Source organism: Microcaecilia unicolor, chromosome 6 (genome assembly GCF_901765095.1).
Source record: "Microcaecilia unicolor chromosome 6, aMicUni1.1, whole genome shotgun sequence".
Taxonomy (NCBI): Eukaryota; Metazoa; Chordata; class Amphibia; order Gymnophiona; family Siphonopidae; genus Microcaecilia; species Microcaecilia unicolor.
The window spans coordinates 70,222,684-70,241,630 of record NC_044036.1 but is presented as its reverse complement, the minus strand read 5'-3'; the positions used below and the strand labels follow the sequence as shown (position 1 = coordinate 70,241,630).

The 18,947-nt window shown below is 48.4% G+C and overlaps 1 protein-coding gene across 1 annotated transcript in view; it reads left to right on the top strand.

Annotated features, from left to right (window-relative positions):
* HFM1 (helicase for meiosis 1) overlaps positions 1-18,480 on the top strand; it is a 472,985-nt gene extending 454,505 nt beyond the window's left edge. The window contains exons 27-28 of the mRNA XM_030206735.1: positions 6,235-6,353; positions 17,680-18,480. Of these exons, the coding sequence (XP_030062595.1) occupies positions 6,235-6,353; positions 17,680-18,480 (920 nt within the window). The remainder of the gene's footprint in view (positions 1-6,234; positions 6,354-17,679) is intronic.
* The last annotated feature ends 467 nt before the right edge of the window (positions 18,481-18,947 follow it).

The following is an 18,947-nucleotide window of genomic DNA, read 5'->3' as shown; positions in this document are numbered from 1 at the left end:
TGTTCTTACCTTTTTCAGGGCACAGACCATACAAGTATGCCCAGCACTGTTCCTGTACTAAAAGTTCTGAAGCTAACATCGAAACACCTTAAAATTTACACTCCAGCCCATCCATATCTATTCAGCCACGATCAGGGTGCAGACCGTAGAAGTCTGTCCAGCATTGGCTTTTACTTTCCAATTACCAGCGTCACCACCCAATCTCCGCTAAGATTCCATAGATCCATTCCTTCTAAACAGGATTCCTTTGTGTTTATCCCACGCATGTTTGAATTCCATTACCGTTTTCATCTCCACCACCTTCCTTGGTAGGGCATTCCACGTATCTACCACCCTTTCCGTGAAAAAATACCTCCTGACATTACTCCTGAGTCTCCCCCTTTCAACCTCAATTCATGTCCTCTAGTTCTACCACTTTCCCGTCTCCAGAAAAGGTTCATTTGCAGATTAGTACCTTTCAAATATTTGAACGTCTGTATCATGTCATCCCTATTTCTCATTTCCTCCAAGGTATACATGTTCAGGTTGACAAGTCTCTCTTCGTACGGTTTGCAACCCAAATCCCATACTATTTCTGTAGTTTTGTACTGCTTCCAGTCTTTTTACGTGTTTAGCAAGATACGGCCTCCAAAACTGAACACAATACTCCAAGTGGTGCCTCACCAACGACTTGTAAAGGGGTATCAACACCTCCTTTCTTCTGCTGGTTATACCCCTCTCTATGCAGCCTAGCATCCTTCTGGTCACGGCCATCATCTTATCACATTGTTTCTTCACTTTCAGATCCTCAGACACCAACACCCCAAGGCCTCTCTCCTGAGTTGAGCTTACTAATCTCTCTCCTTCTATTCGGTATCTCTCTTTTGAGTTTCTGCACCCCAAATGCATCACTCTGCACTTGGCTTTAAATTTTAACTCTGTTAATTTTTATACCAGTTCATCCATTCATACTACTTGTTTGTATTTTTTATTTTTTTTAAATTGCAGTACTCAGTGTGTCAGAAGTGCCAAACTATAATGTTCCGCAGAACCAGCTTATAGCACTATATTGTCTTGCCCATCATCGCGCTGGACCCTACCTGCCTTCCGTTATGTTATGTTGTTCCGTGTATTGATAGTTATGAAAAACTCTGCTATGATATTGTATAATCAAAGGTATAAACCACAGTTCAATGCTTGGGTTTCATTTATGCAGTACAGATGACATTTTTTCCCAACAAGCTACTCGAATGACAACGAAGTTTACACAGAGGGGATAAGTGTCTTTGTGATCTTATCTACATTGGTAGAAGTGTGCGCCCTATAAAAGTGCGGTTAAATGAACATAAGTCCCGAATAACTACTCGAAATATGCAAGCACCTCTGGTAGACCATTGGCTGCAAAAGCAGCACTCAGTAGAAGATATGTGCTGGAGAATTGTGGAACAGGTTGAAAAAAAGAGAGAAGGGGGCTCAGATGTAAAATTTCTGAACTTTAGAGAACAATGGTATATATACTGGTTACAAACAGTGGCCCCCTCTGGGCCTAATGCAGAATTAGACTGGCCATCTTTAATTTGAAGAGCGGGAGCCCTGGGGGTGGGATCTATTACGAAAATTACGTCAAACAACGTAGGATATTTAAATGAGATTGAGAAACGCTGCTGCCATCTTTGCTGAGTAGAAAATATGCAGAGCTGACGCTGGTAAAGACTACAGGGTGAGTGAGTAGATGAATAGAAGGAGTACATTGGCCCTAGCTATTTGTTATTTTTGAATGTGCTGGGGAAGGTATTATCATGAATTGGATAATATACTAACTGTTTCTATTGTTATAGGGGTATGTCCTTAAGGCAGCTTGTTGGTGAGCGAAACATGTCGGACAACAACACCCCTGGGTCCGACTAAATAAAAGTTTTGGAAAGATAAATAAACTAAAATATTTGGAAAAAAAAGTTTATATATACCGTATTTTTCGGACTATAAGACGCACTTTTAACCCCCAAATTTGGGAGGAAAATGAGGGGTGCGTCTTATAGTCCGAAGGTGGAGAAATTTGAGTTCCGGGATCCCCTGCCCGCCCTCCCGACCTCCGAGTTCCGAGATCCCCCTCCCTCCCTTCTTCTGAGTTCTAAAAGTAATTTTACCTAGTCGGGGCAGCAGCAGAAGCGAAAACCATGCAGACTCGGCACGTCACTCTTCCCTTCTGTCTCTCTCAGCTCTGGTCCTGCCCTCATTTCCTGTTTGAGGGTGGGACCAGAGCTGAGAGAGACAGAAGGGAAGAGTGATGTGCCGAGTCTGCATGGTTTTCGCTTCTGCTGCTGCCCCGACTAGGTAAAATTACTTTTAGAACTTAGAAGAAGGGAGGGAGGGGGATCTCGGAACTCCGAGGGCGGGCGGGCGGGCGGGCAGGCGGGGGATCTCGGAACTCCGAGGACAGGCGGGGGATATCGAAGGGAGGGCGGGCAGGGGATCTCGGAACTCGGCGGGAGGGAGGGAGGGAGACGGGTGGATCCTGGAAACGGGAGAAATTCGGACAAGACGCACCAGAGCACCTAGGTTTTAGAGGAGAAAAAAGGTGCGTCTTATAGTCTGAAATTTTTTTTCCTATTTCCCTCCTCTAAAACCTAGGTGCGTCTTATGGTCCGGTGCGTCTTATAGTCCGAAAAATACGGTATATATATGAAGCTATTGCTCAAAAAGCTGACCGGTGAAGAGGTAGATGTTTCAATAATCACCACATAAATCCTGTAAGGGTGGTGGGCGGTGAACATCACTGAGGTCACTTGAGTAAAAAGCTGTTGAAATTGTTGATCAATTGGACGTAATTGGTGATATATTGAGTGTACAACTGAATTGACAGTGACTGAGATATATTAAAGGAAAAGAGATACTGAGAGAATTTAAACTGGATACCTAGAAATGGTGCTGATACTATAATATCCAATATAAAGAATTATATAGTGTGCTAGGAATTGAGCTGAGAGGCATAGCAAAGGCATGGCTGTCCTACTCACAGAAACATTTTGGACGTCCTCAACTGCCGTTGCAGGGAAGGACGTCTTCAACTGCCGTCGCAGGGACAGAGGCATAGAAAAGGACATATTCTAAAAAAAAAAAAAAAGACAAAAGTTTTTGAAGTTTTTTTCGGGTTGGGAGGTGGTTAATGACCACTGGAGAAGTCAGGGGAGGTCATCCCCGATTCCCTCCAGTGGTCATCTGGTCAGTTCGGGCACCTGTTTGATGCTTGGTCGTGAAAAAAAATGGACCAAGTAAAGTCGGCCAAATGCTCGTGAGGGCCGCCCTTTTTTCCATTATCGTCCGAGGGCGGCTATCTCTTAACCACGCCCCCATCCCGCCTTTGCTACCCTGCTGACATGCCCCCTTGAACTTTCACCATCCCCACGACGGAAAGCAGTTGAAGCCGGCCAAAATCGGCTTTCGATTATGCCGATTTGGCCGGCATTGGGAGAAGGGCGGCTATCTCCCGATTTGTGTCGGAAAATAGCCGCCCTTCTCTTTCGAAAATAAGCAGGAAAGTGTCCCAGGTCATTCAAAAATATTATCTTGAGTGTACATGATCTGTTTCATATACCAGAGGCAGAAACACGGCAGAACTCCTACCCATTTCACAACCACCTACAAATGAAGCCCAAGAGGAAAAGGGGCCTCACAAATGCAATGGATGTGTTTATTGTCCTCATGTTATGGAAGTACAGTATGTAACCAATCCAAAAACTGGAAAGAGATTTCAACTTCAGACATACACAGATTGCAATACAATACAAGTCATATATGCGATACAATGTCCTTGCCATAAATGGTACATTAGACTAACCAGACGCAAGATAAAACAACGCATAGCAGAACATCTGAGCAATTTGTGTATACAAAAATGTTACGTTCCTCTAGTGGATCATTGGGTTCAATACAAACATACGGATAGGGATTTGATATATGTGGTTTTGGTACAAGTGCATTTGCAAAGGGGAGGAGACATCTCAAGAATCCTGACACATAGAGAACAACGGTTCATTTATGAATGGGACACGATCCAACCTCAAGGGTTAAATAAAGAAATAGAGTGGTTAGTTTGAGGGTGGCGATATATGGGCCTTCAGCCAATAGGTGTTCAGCAGATAATGATCTAAGCCCTTTAAATGCTACTCCAATGAGCATGCGCTGGCGTCTTGGCAGGGGTTGGAGCTTGACAAACAGACTCCCCAGGGTTGACCGAGCGAAGAAATTTAATTAACAAAATAAGGTAAAAAAATTATTATTGTAACAGATTTAGTCTATTAAGGTGCAAGGGAGTGTACAATGCCTGAGGAAATATTGTTAAATTTATAGAATACGTTCTCCTGAGGATGCCAAGGTGAAACATGGCACCGCGTAGTGAACCGAGAACAGCTGACAAAGAAACCCGCTTTGGAGATTTATTTAACGCACCTATAGCACCAAGCACAGACAGAGCCAGCAGCACAGATAAAGAAATCAAGCAGCCAGGAACCTGGAACAAGATAAGTACCTTGATGCCTGCTCTTTGAATTGAACTGTGGTTTATACCTTTGATTATACAATATCATAACAGAGTTTTTTATAACCATCAATACACGGAATAACATAACGGAAGGCAGGCAGGGTCCAGTGCGATGATGGGCAAGACAATATAGTGCTATAAGCTGGTTCTGCAGAACATTATAGTTTGGCACTTTTGACACACTGAGTACTGCAATTTAAAAAAAATAAAAAATACAAACAACTAGTATGAATGGATGAACTGGTATAAAAATTAAGAGAGATATCTAATCATATACCAGAAGTAGTAAATTTATAGAACCCAAAAGTTAATTTTGATTAAATTTTAATTGCCAGACCCTCGACCATTCTTCCAACTTTTGGAGATCCCTTTTCATCGTTTCTGCTCACTCCAGGGTATCATGTCTATTGGCTATCTTCGTGTCATCCGCAAAAAGGCAAACCTTTCCTTCCAACCCTTCAGCAATATCTCTCACAAATATATTAAACAGAATAGGCCCCAGCAATGACCCCTGAGGAACTCCACTGCTCACCTTCCTTTCCTCCGAGCGGACTCCATTTACCACCATACTCTGCCACCTGTCAGTCAACCAGTTTCTTTTCCAGTTCACCACTTTCGATCCTTTCAGCTTATTCCACGAGTCTTCTGTGGGGACCGTATCAAAGGCATTGCTGAAATCCAAGTAGATTACATCTAGCGCATGTCCTTCATCTAGTTCTTTGGTCACCCAGTCAAAGAAGTCAATGAGATTTGTTTGGCAGGATTTTCCTTTGGTAAAGCCATGTTGCCTCGGGTCCTGTAACCCGTTGGCTTCTAGAAAGTTAACTATCAGCTGCGACTCCATTATTTTTCCTACCAGCGACGTGAGACTTACCGGTCTGTAGTTTCCCACTTCTTCCCTGTCTCCACTTTTGTGAAGAGGGACCACATCCACTCATCTCCAATCTCGCGGAACCTCTCCCGTCTCTAAAGATCTATTAAATCTTTAAGAGGTCCAGCCAGGACCTCCCTGAGCTGCCTCAGTATCCTGGGATGTATCCTATCCGGCCCCATAGCTTTGTCCACCTTCAGATTCTCAAGCTGTTTATAAACTCTTTCTTCCATAAATGGCGCAGTATCCACTCCATTCCCAGATATTCTCTCGGCAGCCAACCGCGGTCTTTGTCCAGGATTTTCCTCCATGAATACTGAAGAGAAGTAATTGTTTAGCACATTTGCTTGATCCCCCTCACTCTCCACATAACCATTCTCATTATCTTTCAGTCTTGCAATTCCATTCCTATCTTTTCTTCTTTCTCCAATATATCTGAAAAAGGTCTTATCACCTCTCTTTACATCTTTAGCCATTTTTTCTTCTGCTCGCGCTTTTGCTAGCCTTATTTCCCTCTTCGCTTCTTTGAGTTTAATCCTATAAACTTTTCTGTGATCCTCTCTTTGCGTTCTTTTGTATTTCTTGAACAAGGCTTCTTTTGCTCTTATTTTTTCAGCTACTTGTTTGGAGAACCATATAGGCTTCCTGTTTCTCTTGGTTTTGTTTACTTTCCTCGCGTAAAGATCAGTTGCCACATTTATAGCAGCCTTTAACTTTGACCACTGATTTTCCAGTTTTTTCATATACTTTGAGATATTTATACAAAACCAGAAGATCAATTATTTTAAAAATTGGACCACATGTTGAAAGATCACTAATTAAGCTGTTTTATATATTTTGTTAGGTAAAATTGGTATACAACAGAAGACAGAGATAAAAGCAGAATCACCATTTTCTTCATACCTGACTGATTTAAGAAACCGAAATGCACTTTCATCAGCTCCCTCAATAAAGCGACTAAAGGTAATCTGGAAAACATTCTCCTGGCAGAAAAGTCATGAAAATTATCGATGCTTACGTAAAAAAAAAAAACCCTATACAGAAAGGCCCTGACATTCAGTAACAGCAGTGAAGATAAAGATACTAGCCAGCTTATTTTCAAAAGAGAAAGATGCCCATATTTCAACCCAAATCGGGAGATGGGCGTCTTTCTCCCATGGGCGCCCAAATCGGTATAATCGAAAGCCGATTTTGGGTGTCTTCAACTGCAATCTGTCGCGGAAACAGCCAAAGTTGACGGGGGGGTGTCGGAGGCGGGGTGAAGGCAGGACTGGGGCGTGGTTATCGGCAGAGGAGAGATGGGCGTCCTCGGCCGATAATCGACAAATGAAAGGCGTTTTAGCGCGAATTTGGGTCACTTTTTTTGGACCCTTTTTTTTATGAACAAGTCCCAAAAAAGTGCCCTAAACGACCAGATGACCACCCCTGACTCCCCCAGTGGTCACTAACCCCCTCCCACCCAAAAAAAAACAACTTTAAAAACTTTTTTCCCCAGCCTGTATGCCAGCCTCAAATGTCATACTCAGCTCCATCACAGCAGTATGCAGGTCCCTGGAGCAGTTGTTAGTGGGTGCAGTGGACTTCAGCCAGGTGGACCCAGGCCCATCCCCCCCCCTTCCTGTCACACTTGTGGTGGGAAATGGGAGCTCTCCAAACTGTCCCTAAAACCCACTGTACCCACATCTAGGTGCCCCCCTTCAGCCATAAGTGCTATGGTAATGGTGTAGAGTTGTGGGGAGTGGGTTTTGGGGGGATTTGGGGGGCTCAGCACCCAAGGGAAGGGAGCTATGGACTTCAAAGGTAGTTAACTTTTTTTTTTAATTGTTACAAGTGCCCCCTAGTGCCCAGTTGGTGTCCTGGCATGTGAGGGGGACCAGTGCACTACGAATCCTGGCCCCTACCACGACCCAATGCCTTGGATTTGTTCGTTTTTGAACTGGGCGCCTTCGGTTTCCATTATCGCTGAAAAACAAAACCACCCAGCTCAAATCCACACAAATCCGATGCATTTGGCTGGCACAAACCGTATTATCAGAAAAAAGATGGACGCCCATTTTTTTTCGAAAATACGGTTTGTCCCACCCCTTCACGTACCCGTCATTCGATTATGCCCCTCTGGGCAACTTTATCTGTATATCTTTATCTGGATATTTAGGGAGGACGGTTATCAATTTAGGATATCATTAAGATATGTTTTACTGTTAACCTCAGTTATTAGTAACGAGGCCTCCTTGTATAAAATGAGACCTTGCTAAAATAGCCCAAATTAGTGGTAAAATAATACATCTTAATAGTAGCCAACATTGATAATTACAACCCTCACTGCCATTTATTTGGTTAAAGGTGTCACTGAATGACCAGCTAGATTTGCAAAAATGTGTTAATGCAAGCTATATGCTTCAGATTACTTTTATAAGGGACATCTATGTGAGAAGTCATAAAAGCAACCTATTTTAAGTATATTTTATAAAGGCAGTGTCACGGTGGTGACTATTTCCTTCTCTGTGCTCACCTCGCCCTCTGGTGGCCTGAACCGGTGGCTGCTATGAACTGTCACACGTTAGACTTCAGCCCAGTCTGGTCCGGATATTCCAGGCTGCCAGACTTGCTTTTCTTGTTTGTGCCTGAACAGCACCAGTAGCTGCCTTGTGATTCCTGCAGTTGAACTTCAGCTGCTGATGGGCTTTATTAGCCATCTGGCAACTTCTGTGTTTGGCTTTGTATCGTCTAAGGTCCCTGGTATGTGGGTGTGCTCTGTGCACTTCTGCCTAGTCCAGTTCTAGTCTGAGTTTCTTGCCTAGTTCTAGTTTGTTTGTGTGTAGTTAGCTTTGGTTTTATTGCTTAGTTTCCTGTTTGACTTTCTTTTTTTTATATTTCTTTTTTATTGAAATTTTTGTATAAACAGCATTTATCAACACAGCAGAAGTATATTAAACATACCTCACAAAGTTAAACACTGAGCAATTCAAAATAGTAAGCAAAATATCCCCTCCGTCCCCCCTCCCCCCATCCTGATATCAACAGTTATAAGAACAGTGAAGCTCGGTGGTAGTAAGTCCAGAAGCCAAATATTCAAAGCCTTGGAACAATTAACTTAGGGGCATCAAGGTCTATCCCATGTTTTATTCTCCATGTTCGGTATCGTTCCCAGTGCATATTAAACTTTGTTACATGTCCAGATCGTATAGCTGTCATTTTGGACATTTGATAGAGATAGTCCATCTTATGTATTACTTTTAGCACAGGTGGTGCCACTAGGCTTTTCCACTTCAAGGCCAATGTAATTTTTCCAGCTACTAACCATGTTGAAGTGAGCCTATGATCTAAGAGTCGAACTCCTGGGGGGCGGACATGCAGCAAACATATCTCTGGCTTGAGAGGATACTGTACTCCAGTCACTTGGACAAACATATCAATCAGCTCTGCCCAATAGAGTCGGATTTTCAGACATGGCCACCAGATATGAAGCATGTCCCCCACTGCAGCATAGCCCCTCCAACATTTGTCAGACCCCTGTCCATACATTTTTACCAATTGCTTAAGCGTATACCATTGATATAATATTTTATAACTGCTTTCTATAATCGAACTAGATATAGAGACCCTTAACATATGCTCCAGGGCTTTTTCCCATTGTGTGTATTCTATTGTTATTTGTAAGGCCCGTTCCCAACGCTGTAGATAAGATAATATAGGCCTCTTATCATAAAGCAATGCCTCATAGAGGCGAGAAACACATCCCCTGTGACTTCCCACCCTTATCACTTGTTCTATGGCCAGTTCCTCTAGGGACAGTTCAATTTTGGCCCTTTTATTTATATAGTCTCTCATGCGATTATAATGAAACAGGTGGTAAGATGGTAGACCATATTCCTCTTGCAACTCTGCAAATGGTATCATCTGTCCCTCATCCCACAGTTGGCCTAATGTGCTCAGTCCGCTCTTTTCCCAACAGCTATAAAGTGGGTTGACCATCCCCAGTGGACAGCCCAGAGCGGTCTTTATGGCCATCTGCTGAAAATATAGTCTGTTGGGGAAACACCGCTGCCTTATAGCCAGCCAAATCTGTAGGGGGTATTATACTGCTAATGGGGTTTTCCTAATGTAGGCCTGAACTTGTCTCTTTGGCATCCATATAATGGAGCGTAAGTCTGTGAGCCCCATCCAATGTTGTTCCACTTGGAGCCACGGTTTTGCATTGCCAACATTCCACTCCGCTAACACTCGTAATTGTGCCACTTGATGATACAGGGTGAAATTCGGCACTCCCATACCTTCCCGCTTTTTAGATTGGTACATAATAGCTGCTCGTACTCTTGGCGGTTTGTGCTGCCAGATATAAGCAAAAACTTTTCGATTTAGTTGGCGAAAAAAAACCCGTCAGCATTGGTAATGGCAATGCTAGAAACAAGTATAACAGCTTGGGCAATATCATCATTTTTCTCCGAGGACAAGCAGGCTGCTTGTTCTCACTGATGGGTGACGTCCACGGCACCCCCTCCAATCGGAATCTTCACTAGCAAAGACGTTTGCTAGCCCTCATGCGCCCATGCGCACCGCGCATGCGTGACCGTCTTCCCGCCCAAACTGGCTCATGTTCGTCAGTCTTCTTTTGTCCGCGCTCGGGACGGTCGTGTTTTGCCGCTGTTTCGTGCCCCTCAGAGGACCTCGCGTGTCTTTCGCGTTTTCTACTTTTTTCTGTGTTTGTTTTAAAAAAAAAAAAAAAAAGAGGAAGGTTCCCCTTTTTTCCCGTATTCCTAGTTTTTTTCCCAGCTCAAGTGTCCTTTCGCTTTCGGGAGCGGCCTTGTTTGGCCGCCCGTACGGGTTTTTCTCCCTTTTTTTCGGTGCCTATTGTCATCATCGCGAATTTTGATTTCGCCGGCGCGATTTTTCCGCCCATGTCATCAAAGCCTTCCAGCGGCTTCAAGAAGTGCACCCAGTGCGCCCGGATAATCTCGCTCACTGATAGGCACGCTTCGTGTCTTCAGTGTCTGGGGGCTGGGCACCGCCCGCAGGCCTGTAGTCTTTGTGCTCTTTTGCAGAAGAGGACTCGGGTAGCGAGATTAGCCCAGTGGAACGTTCTGTTCTCCGGCGCTTCGACGGCAACAGCATCTCGGGATTCGTCGAGTGCATCAGCGTCGGCAGCACCGAAGTCTTTGGGGAGTGCATCGGCGTCGACGGCATTGAGGCGTATTCCTCCTGCATTGACGGTACCGAGACTTCAGAAGAGTGTGTCGGCGTCGGTGGTACCGGGACCCCCGCTGGTGCTGATGTCATCGGACGGTGGTGCTTCGTCTGGAGTGCAGGTGAGGGCTGTCCATTCCCCTGCTGGTGGCGGTGAGCCTTCGGGTGGGTCTCCTCCTGCCCTGAGGGCTCCTGCGGTACAGCCCCCCCGGGATTGACCATCTTCGGACCCGGCCCCGAGGAAGCGACGTCTGGATTCAACGTCCTCATCGGTACCGGGGAGCTCCGGTGATATGCTTCGCTCGAAAAAGTCGAAGAAGCATCGTCACCGGTCACCTTCCCGACTTGGTACCGGGAGCTCTGGGTCGCCGAGGGAGTCGGCACCCAGCAGGCATCGGCACCGGGAGGACCGCTCACCCTCCATCCAGGAGGTGTCGGTGCGCTCTACCCCGGACAGCCCGGTACCGCCTCTGCGCCCGGAACAGATTCTGACCTCAACGCCTGCACCGGCTTCTCAGTCTTTCTCCACAGCCGCTCTGCACGAGAGTCTCCGGGCCGTGCTTCCAGGCATCCTGGAAGAGCTGTTACGTCCTTCTCCTCCGGTACCGGGGGTGCCTGTGCCACCGGTGCCGTCGAGTGAGGTGACGGCTGGCCCTTTGCCCGGGGTGAGGTCCCCGGTACCGGCTTCGGCTACCTCCCAGGTGGACTCCCCGACGACGTCGGGGGAGGGAGCTTCGCCGCTGCCGGCCAGGGAGTCCACCTCTCAACGCTCCCACCGTGGCCGTGTTTCCACGGAGTCGGAACGGGTGCGGCTTCAGACACAGGTTCGTGAACTTGTGTCTGATACTGATGGTGAGGCCTCGTGGGACGCGGAGGACATCAGATATTTCTCTGACGAGGAGTCTGATGGCCTTCCTTCTGATCCCACTCCGTCCCCTGAAAGACAGCTTTCTCCTCCCAAGAGTCTGTCTTTCTCGGCCTTTGTCCGGGAGATGTCTACGGCCATCCCCTTCCCGGTGGTCGCGGAGGATGAGCCAAGGGCTGAGATGTTTGAGCTCTTGGACTATCCTTCTCCACCTAAGGAAGCGTCCACAGTACCCATGCATCATGTCCTAAAAAAGACATTGCTGGCGAACTGGACCAAGCCACTAACTAATCCCCACATTCCCAAGAAGATTGAATCCCAGTATCGGATCCATGGGGACCCAGAGCTGATGCGCACTCAGTTGCCTCACGACTCTGGTGTGGTGGATCTGGCCCTGAAGAAGGCTAAGAGTTCTAGGGAGCATGCTTCGGCGCCCCCGGGCAAAGACCCCAGAACCTTAGACTCCTTTGGGAGGAAGGCCTATCATTCTTCCATGCTCATGGCCAAGATTCAATCATACCAGCTCTACACGAGCATCCATATGCGGAACAATGTGCGGCAGCTGGCGGACTTGGTGGACAAAGCTCCCTTCTGAGCAAGCCAAGCCGTTTCAGGAGGTGGTCAGGCAGCTGAAGGCATGTAGGAAATTCCTGGCCAGAGGGGTATATGATACCTTTGATGTTGCGTCCAGGGCCACAGATTGCGGACTCCCCTTGCCGAGTGGATAACATTTTGGGGGAAAAGGTCGAACAGGTGGTAGAACAGCTTCACCAGCGGGATAACGCTTTTGACAAATACTCCCGCCGGCAGCCTTCAGCATCTACCTCATCAGGTAGACGTTTTTATGGGGGAACTCTCCGCCCTTCTCAGCGCCAATGCGGTTGAGCCCATGCCACCGGGGCAAGAGGGGCTAGGATTCTATTCCAGGTACTTCCTTGTGGAAAAAAAAACAGGGGGGATGCGTCTCATCCTAGACCTAAGGGCCCTGAACAAATATCTGGTCAAGGAAAAGTTCAGGATGCTTTCCCTGGGCACCTTTCTTCCCATGATTCAGGAAAAAGATTGGCTATGCTCTCTGGACTTAAAGGATGCTTACACGCATATTCCGATACTGCCAGCTCACAGACAGTATCTCCGATTCCGTCTGGGAACACGTCACTTCCAGTACTGCGTGCTACCCTTTGGGCTCGCCTCCGCGCCCAGGGTGTTCACGAAGTGCCTGGCTGTGGTAGCAGCAGCGCTCCGCAGGCTTGGAGTGCACGTGTTCCCTTATCTCGACGATTGGCTGGTGAAGAACACATCCAAAGCAGGAGCTCTACAGTCCATGCAGATGACTATTCAACTCCTGGAGCTACTGGGGTTTGTGATAAATTATCCAAAGTCCCATCTTCTCCCAGTACAGAGACTCGAATTCATAGGAGCTCTGCTGGATTCTCGGACGGCTCGTGCCTATCTTCCGGAGACAAGGGCCAACAATCTGTTGTCCCTCGTCTCCCGGGTGCGAGCGTCCCAGCAGATCACAGCTCGGCAGATGTTGAGATTGCTTGGCCACATGGCCTCCACAGTTCATGTGACTCCCATGACTCGTCTTCGCATGCGACCTGCTCAATGGACCCTAGCTTCCCAGTGGTTTCAGGCTGCTGGGGATCTAGAGGACGTGATCCACCTGTCCACGAGTTTTCTCGAATCCCTGCACTGGTGGACGATTTGGTCCAATTTGACTCTGGGACGCCCTTTCCAAATTCCTCAGCCACAAAAAGTGCTGACTACGGATGCGTCTCTCCTGGGGTGGGGAGCTCATGTCGACGGGCTTCACACCCAGGGAAGCTGGTCCCTCCAGGAAAAAGTTCTACAGATCAATCTCCTGGAGTTACGAGCAGTCTGGAATGCTCTGAAGGCTTTCAGAGATCAGCTGTCCCACCAAATTATCCAAATTCAGACAGACAACCAGGTTGCCATATATTACATCAACAAGCAGGAGGGCACCGGATCTCACCCCCTGTGTCAGGAAGCCATCAGCATGTGGCTGTGGGCTCGCCGTTACGGCATTTCTCCAAGCCACATATCTGGCAGGCGTAAACAACAGTCTGGCCAACAGGTTGAGCAGGATTATGCAACCTCACGAGTGGTTGCTCAACTCCAGAGTAGTGCGTCGGATCTTTCAAGTGTGGGGCACCCCCTTGGTAGATCTCTTCGCATCTCAAGCCAACCACAAGGTCCCTCAGTTCTGTTCCAGACTTCAGGCCCACGGCCGACTGGCATCGGATGCCTTCCTCCTGAATTGGGGTGAGGCCTGCTATATGCTTATCCTCCCATACCTCTGGTGGGGAAGACTTTGTTGAAACTCAAACAAGACCGAGGCACCATGATTCTGATTGCTCCTTTTTGGCCGCGTCAGATCTGGTTCCCTCTTCTTCTGGAGTTGTCCTCCGAAGAACCGTGGAGATTGGAGTGTTTTCCGACCCTCATCACCCAGAATGAAGAGGCGCTTCTGCATCCCAACCTCCAGTCTCTGGCTCTCACGGCCTGGATGTTGAGAGCATAGACTTTGCCTCTTTGGGTCTGTCGGAGGGTGTCTCCTATGTCTTGCTTGCTTCCAGGAAAGATTCCACTAAGAGGAGTTACTTCTTTTTATGGAGGAGGTTTGCCGTCTGGTGTGACAGCAAGGCCTTAGATCCTCGCTCTTGTCCTACACAGACCCTGCTTGACTACCTTCTGCACTTGTCTGAGTCTGGTCTCAAGAACAACTCTGTAAGGGTTCACCTTAGCGCAATCAGTGCATACCATTACCGTGTAGAAGGTAAGCCGATCTCGGGACAGCCTTTAGTTGTTCGCTTTATGAGAGGTTTGCTTTTGTCAAAGCCCCCCATCAAACCTCCTACAGTGTCATGGGATCTCAATGTCGTTCTCACCCAGCTGATGAAACCTCCTTTTGAGCCACTGTACTCCTGCCATCTGAAGTACTTGACCTGGAAGGTCATTTTCTTGGTGGCAGTAACTTCAGCTCGTAGAGTCAGTGAGCTTCAGGCCCTGGTAGCCCATGCTCCTTACACTAAATTTCATCATAATAGTGTAGTCCTCCGCACTCACCCTAAGTTCTTGCCGAAGGTGGTGTCGGAGTTCCATCTGAACCAGTCAATTGTCTTGCCAACATTCTTTCCCCGTCCACATTCCTGCCCTGCTGAACATCAGCTGCACACATTGGACTGCAAAAGAGCATTGGCCTTCTATCTGGAGCGGACACAGCCCAAAAGACAGTCCGCCCAAATGTTTGTTTCTTTTGATCCCAACAGGAGGGGAGTGGCTGTGGGGAAACGCACCTTAACAAATTGGCTAGCAGACTGCATTTCCTTCACTTACGCCCAGGCTGGGCTGGCTCTTGAGGGTCATGTAACGGCTCACAATGTTAGAGCCATGGCAGCGTCAGTGGCCCACTTGAAGTCAGCCACTATTGAAGAGATCTGCAAGGCTGCGACGTGGTCATCTGTCCACACATTCACATCTCATTACTGCCTGCAGCAGGATACCCGACGCGACAGTCGGTTCGGGCAGTCGGTACTTCAGAATCTGTTTGGGGTTTAGAATCCAACTCCACCCCCCTAGGCCCATTTTTTATTCTGTTCCAGGCTACACTCTCAGTTAGTTGGATAAGTTGTTAGGTCAATCTTAGTTATGTCCTCGTCGTTGCGAGGCCCAATTGACCATGTTTGTTGTTTTGAGTGAGCCTGGGGGCTAGGGATACCCCATCAGTGAGAACAAGCAGCCTGCTTGTCCTCAGAGAAAGCGAATGCTACATACCTGTAGAAGGTATTCTCCGAGGACTGCAGGCTGATTGTTCTCACAAACCCGCCCGCCTCCCCTTTGGAGTTGTGTCTTCCCTTGTCTTTGTCTTGCTACATAAGGGACTGACGAACACGAGCCGGTTCGGGCAGGAAGACGGTCGCGCATGCGCGGTGTGCATGGGCGCGTGAGGGCTAGCAAACGTCTTTGCTAGTGAAGATTCCGATTGGAGGGGGTGCCGTGGACGTCACCCATCAGTGAGAACAATCAGCCTGCTGTCCTCGGAGAATACCTTCTACAGGTATGTAGCATTCGCTTTATAGCTGCCACCCTTCCCAACCAAGACCATTCTAAGCCCTCCCATCTATCTAAATCTCGAAAGAGTTCTCGAAGCTTTGGCGGAAAATTGGCCTGATGGAGATCCGCCAAGTTAAGTGTTAATTGGATACCTAGATATCTAAGAGTTCGGGTAACCCACTTAACCGGGAATAGCTGCCTAACAAAGCTTCCTCCGCCCATGGTATCCCAAGTCCTAAAACCTCTGATTTGGCCATATTCACCCGTAACCCAGATAACTGACTGTATTGATTCAATTCTTGTACTACCTGGGGTAACGATTCGCTAGGGGTTGTCACCGTTAAAAGGACATCATCCGCGAATAGCATGATTTTATGAGTTATGTGTCCTACCGTTAGACCATGTATGCAGGGGTTTTGGCGTATGTGCTGTTCCAAAGGTTCCATGGTCAAGGCGAACAATAATGGTGATAGTGCACAACCCTGACGCATTCCCCGTTCCAATGTGATGGGGCTTTAACTAGTCCCGTTGATCCATAAAACCGCCAATGGCTGGGCATATATTAATTGAAGCCAAAGGAGAAATCGACCCGTAAAACCCATACGCTCCAAAACCTCAAACATGAAGGCCCAGTTGACCCGATCAAACGCCTTTTCGGCATCTAATGAAAGGAGCATCATAGGTCGTCGGGTGCTGACTTCCTCATGGATCAAGTGGAGTGCTCTCCTAACATTATCAAATGCTTGCCGTCCTACAATGAAGCCCGTTTGATCCCCGTGAACCAATTTCGGCATGAGCCTTTGTAGCCTTTTAGCTAATATTTTGGTAAAGATTTTATCATTGGACCCCAAGAGGAACTACTACTACTACTACTACTACTTGACATTTCTAAAGCGCTACTAGGGTTACGCAGCGCTGTACAATTTAACATAGAAGGACAGTCCCTGCTCAAAGGAGCTTACAATCTAAAGGACAAATGTACAGTCAGTCAATGTCGCGTCCCTCACCTGTGCCGCTTCTCCGTCGGTCGGGCCGCGCTGTCAGGGTGCCGCAGGGAGTGTTGATCAGGAGAGGCGGTCGGGCGCCGGGCTCCTGCGTCGCACCGCTGGAGTGCTGTCGGCGGTCTGGGCTGCTCCGGCCCTCCGGTCCGCTTCGGTGGCGGCGGGGAGACGCCGGCCAGGTGGACAGGGCCGGCGTTCCCCGAGAAAGGGATCCCTTGCAGGCGCGGAGCCTCAGAGGAACAATGTCACTCCCCACAACGCCCGGATTGGCCGATCGCGGCTGACTCCGCCTCCTGCTTCTGGCTGGCCAATCCGGGGCTGTTGAGTCAGGGTTGTGGGGAGCTCCGCCCCCTTTTCAGCTGTTACCGGTCCTCCTGATGGGGAGGGCTATTTAAGAGCAGCAAGGCAGAACTCTCATTGCTTCGGCTTCTACCTGTGTGGATTCTGTGGCGTTGGGTTTTTCTCGGACTGCTCCTGCCTTGAAACTTGCCTGGACCTGGACTTTGCTTTTGTTTGCAGCCTGCCTTGAAACTTGCCTGGACCTGGACTTTGCTTTTGTTTGCAGCCTGCCTTGAAACTTGCCTGGACCTGGACTTTGCTTTTGTTTGCAGCCTGCCCTGAAACTTGCCTGGACCTGGACTTTGCTTTTGTTTGCAGCCTGTCTTGAACCTTGCCTGGACCTGGACTTTGCTTTCGTTTGCAGCCTACCTTGAACCTTGCCTGGACCTGGACCTGGACCTGGACTTTGCTTTTGTTTGCCGCCTGCCCTGAAACTTGCCTGGACCTGGACTTTGCTTCTGTTGCCACCTGCCTTGTGTTTGCCTGGACCTGGACTGTGCTCTTGTTCGTCCCCTGCTCTGAGGCTTGCCTGGTCTTGGACTTTGTTCCTACTTCTCATCTGCCCTGGAAGTCTCACCTGTGTCTACACTCCCCTGACTTCCTGAGGAGTTGTTGCCTCACTCTCCAGGTAAGATCAGGATTGTCCGGCTGCCTAACTCCGTTCGGCACAGGGGCTCACTTTCTGAGGGTCAAGGGCTGACAGTAATCCGAAGCCATGAGCTCGCCGGATAAGCCTGATTTGACCGACCTGGCCCAAGCTCTTCAACAACAGCGGGCCCAGCTTAATAGACTTTCAGGAGTCCTTTAAGATGTATGCTCTCAGATGTCGACCCAGCGGAGTCCGCCTACTGGAGCCAACCGGGCACCTCCTCCCCAGCTTGCTTTCCGCCTGCCTGAGCCTCCCCGGTTTGACGGTACAACTGCCGCCTGCCGCGGGTTTTTGAACCAATGCCAAATGCTCTTTGAGATGCAATCTGCTTCGTTTCCTACAGACAGATCCAAGATTACATATATCATCTCGCTACTGTCCGGGTCAGCCCTGGCATGGGCCTCGCCATTGTGGGAACAACAAGACTCTCTTCTTTCTGATCTGGGAGAGTTCCTGCGAAGGTTTCGCATGGTGTTTGACGTCCCGGGATGCCCCTCTTCCGCAGCTAGTGAATTGCTGCGGATTCAGCAAGGAAGCAGTTCAGTCGGAGCCTATGCTATCCAATTTCGTACTCTAGCAGCAGAGCTGAAGTGGAATCAGGAGGCCCTCACGGCGATCTTTTGGCAAGGCCTGAATGGGCGTATCAAGGACGAGTTGGCCGGCTGGGAGGTTCCTAGTACGTTGGATGCTCTTATTTCCCTATGTGTCCGGATTGATGTTCGATTCCAGGAGCGAGCACGAGAACAGGGAACTTCACGTCCGCCTCGGAGAACTTCTCCTCCTAGGCGGCGGCCCATGTCTCCTCAGGGTGCTGCAGGATCGACCGCAGAGGGGTCTGAAGAACCTATGGTGATTGGCAGACATCGTCTTTCAGCTGTGGAGAGGGCCCATAGACGTAACTATAGACTTTGCCTTTATTGTGGTAAACCTGGTCACTTTGTGAAGGAGTGTCCCAATAAGCCGGGAAATGCCTAGACCCAAGCCCTGAGGAAGGGGTGGCGTTGGGTCACTCGAATACCCTTCCAGATAACTTGATTTCTGTGCCTATAATTCTCCTTTGGCAGGACTTCAGGGTGAACACTTTAGCTCTGTTGGACTCTGGGGCGGGAGGTAATTTTATTGATGCATCTCTTCTTAAGAAGCTGGGAGAACCTTCAGTGCCTTGCAGACCTGCGCTGTAGGTAACGCCCATTCATGGCTCGGCTCTGCCTCATCTTGTTACCCAGCTCACCCCACCTCTGAGGATGCAAGTGGGTCTCTTGCACCATGAAGAGATCCAATTTTTTATTTTGCCCCATGCTATCCATCCTGTTATTCTGGGTTTACCCTGGTTACGTCTTCACGCACCCAGCATCAACTGGCCGGCTGGGGAGATCAGTCAATGGAGCAAACGATGTTTTGAGGTCTGCCTGACTCCTGTGGAACCTCCTCCTAGGAGCATT